Source organism: Sciurus carolinensis, chromosome 4 (assembly GCF_902686445.1).
Source record: "Sciurus carolinensis chromosome 4, mSciCar1.2, whole genome shotgun sequence".
Lineage (NCBI taxonomy): Eukaryota > Metazoa > Chordata > Mammalia > Rodentia > Sciuridae > Sciurus > Sciurus carolinensis.
The window spans coordinates 146,704,275-146,706,835 of NC_062216.1; the positions used below are offsets into that span (position 1 = coordinate 146,704,275).

The window sequence follows — 2,561 nt, forward strand, 5'->3', positions numbered from 1 at the left end:
AATTTTAGCCATCTTAGAAACTGTTTAAAAATATAATCTCATTTTAACTAAGAAATCCTAATGACTGAGGTAGATGATGCTGTTATCAGATACAGAATTAGGTTTAAGGTATAAAAATGATAACTAAGGGAAAGAAAGCACTGATTTAAAATTATCTTCCTTTAAACTCAGGTGGATAATTAAGAATGCTTCCAATTCAATGTTCTAAACATGAAATCTGGGTATGACATGTCTGGGGCTCACTTCTCTATTTGAAGATGAACTCAGCAGTTGGTGAAAAGATACACATGAAAACAGAATGGCAATCCACAAAACAGCTGTCCCCTTGAAAAAAATCAGTTTCTCTGCATTTGATATTTCCATCTGGGCTCATTCTTAACTGTTCAGGATGTGGATTCCTGAAGGTTTCTTCAGCATTTTACTAATTCTTTGTTGGTTGAAGGGGCTGGGACTGTTTCTCCACACATAAATTGATCTTTGTCATAAATCACTTTTATAATGAAAGAGCAGCTAGGACAGATTGCCACGTTTTCCCCATTCTCCAAATCTTCCTTGGTGATGGAAAAATTATCCCCACACGGGCAGGGGTAGAAATACGTTTCGGAGTCCTCGTCATACTGGAAGTCCTCGATCTCCACCTTGTCGTGAAACACCGCCATGGTCGTCGGGGCCTGCAAAACACTGCCGCCCGGCCTCCTACAGCTCCTCTAGTTGGTCTAACTTTCTCAAGGCCGGCCCGGAACCAGCATCGTCCCCACACACACAGGTGCAGGCTGTTCTAATTAGTTATACATGATGGTAGAATGCATTCTGACACATCATACATAAATGGAGTATAATGTCTCATTCTCCCGGTCATACATGTAGAGTTACACAGGTCATGTAATCATATATGCACATAGGGTAATAATGTTCAATTCATTCTACTGTCCTTCCTACCCCCTTGCCCACTCCCCTTCCTTCATCCCATCTGCCTAATCCAAAGTACCTCTATTCTTCCCTAGCCACCCCGCAGCTTATTGTGAATTAGCATCTGCATATCAGAGAAAACATTCAGTCTTTGGTTTTGGGGGGTTGACTTTTTTTGCTTAGCATGATATTCTCCAACTCCATCCATTTATTGGCAAATGCCATAATTTCATTCTTCTTTAAGATTGAGTAGCCCGCTAGTGAGAGCCTTTCTGACCAGAACAAGCTCCGAGTCCCGGAGCCCCTGCAGCTCAGCGTACTCCAGCAACAAACCAGCGGAGAGCCGCGATCCGCAAACAGCCTCTGGGATTAGGGCAGGGCAGCCAGAGACCGCTTTAGGCGGCTCTGCCCACTCCGGCTGCAGGCTCTCTTCACGGGGCGATCCAAGATGGCGGCCTAGAGGGAGACTGCACCCCCAGTCGCTCCAGAACCCTGGAGTTAAGAAGGGGAGGCATTGAGAGACTCGGACTGAAATAGAGCCACGGGTGAGTCTGCCCACTGGGTAAAGCTCGGCCCGGGTGGCAGGCCCAGATAGAGGTGGCTTATTGGAGCCGGGCAGGGCAGCTAGAGTCTTCCCAAGGTAGCCTTCCACACTCCGGCAGTGGGCTCCTCCCACACGGCCAGCTGCACGGCGCAGGCCCACAGTGAGAGCATTTCCGCACAGAGCCAGTTCCAAACCGTGGAACCAGTAGGGGGCTAGGGGCAGTTTTCTTCGGATGAGCTGCTTTATCAGATTCCTCCAAGACATTAGGCTACTGAAGGCTGGGAGGTGATACACTGGAAATCTACCGGAACACTATAAGCCAGTAGCGGAAAACTGCAATATCTCAGGGTCCCACTGACAACTGACCAATATGAGAAAACAAGGGAAGAAAATGTCCCAAACAAACCTAGATACTACATCAATAAAACCCAATGACAGCACAGCAGAAGAAATGTCAGAAAGGGAGTTCAGAATGTACGTAATTAAAACGATCAGGGAAGCTAATGAGGAGATGAAAGAGCAAATGCAGGCATTGAAGGAGGAGATGAAAGAGCAAATGCAGGCATTAAATGATCGCACCAATCAACAGTTAAAAGACCAAATACGGGAAGCAAGAGATCATTTCAATAAAGAGTTAGAGATACTGAAAAAAAACCAAACTGAAATCCTTGAAATGAAGGAAACAATAAACCAAGTTAAAAACTCCATAGAAAGCATAACCAATAGGATAGAACACCTGGAAGACAGAACCTCAGACATTGAAGACAAATTATTTAATCTTGAAAGCAAAGTTGGCCAAACAGAAAAGATGGTAAGAAATCATGAACAGAATCTACAAGAATTATGGGATATCATGAAAAGGCCAAATTTAAGAATTATTGGGATTGAGGAAGGCTTAGAGAAACAAACCAAAGGAATGAACAATCTATTCAATGAAATAATAACAGAAAATTTCCCAAATCTCAAGAATGAAATGGAAAACCAAGTACAAGAGGCTTATAGAACTCCAAACATACAAAATTACAACAGACCCACACCAAGGCACATTATTATGAAAATACCTAACATACAAAATAAAGACAGAATTTTAAAGGCCGCCAGAGAAAAG

The 2,561-nt window shown here is 43.7% G+C and overlaps 1 protein-coding gene across 2 annotated transcripts; it reads right to left on the minus strand.

Moving 5' to 3' along the window:
- Positions 1-241: 241 nt before the first annotated feature.
- Positions 242-659, minus strand: LOC124982322 (DPH3 homolog). 2 transcript variants are annotated; one of them, XM_047548745.1, is made up of 2 exons: positions 556-659; positions 242-480 (listed from the first exon to the last, which is right to left on the minus strand). In XM_047548745.1, exons 1-2 carry the CDS (start codon positions 657-659, stop codon positions 411-413), a joined length of 174 nt encoding a protein of 57 aa, XP_047404701.1. In that variant the 3' UTR covers positions 242-410. The 2 variants fall into 2 exon arrangements, with proteins under 2 accessions (XP_047404701.1, XP_047404700.1); XM_047548744.1 differs by having other exon boundaries at positions 242-659.
- Between the last annotated feature and the right edge of the window lie 1,902 nt (positions 660-2,561).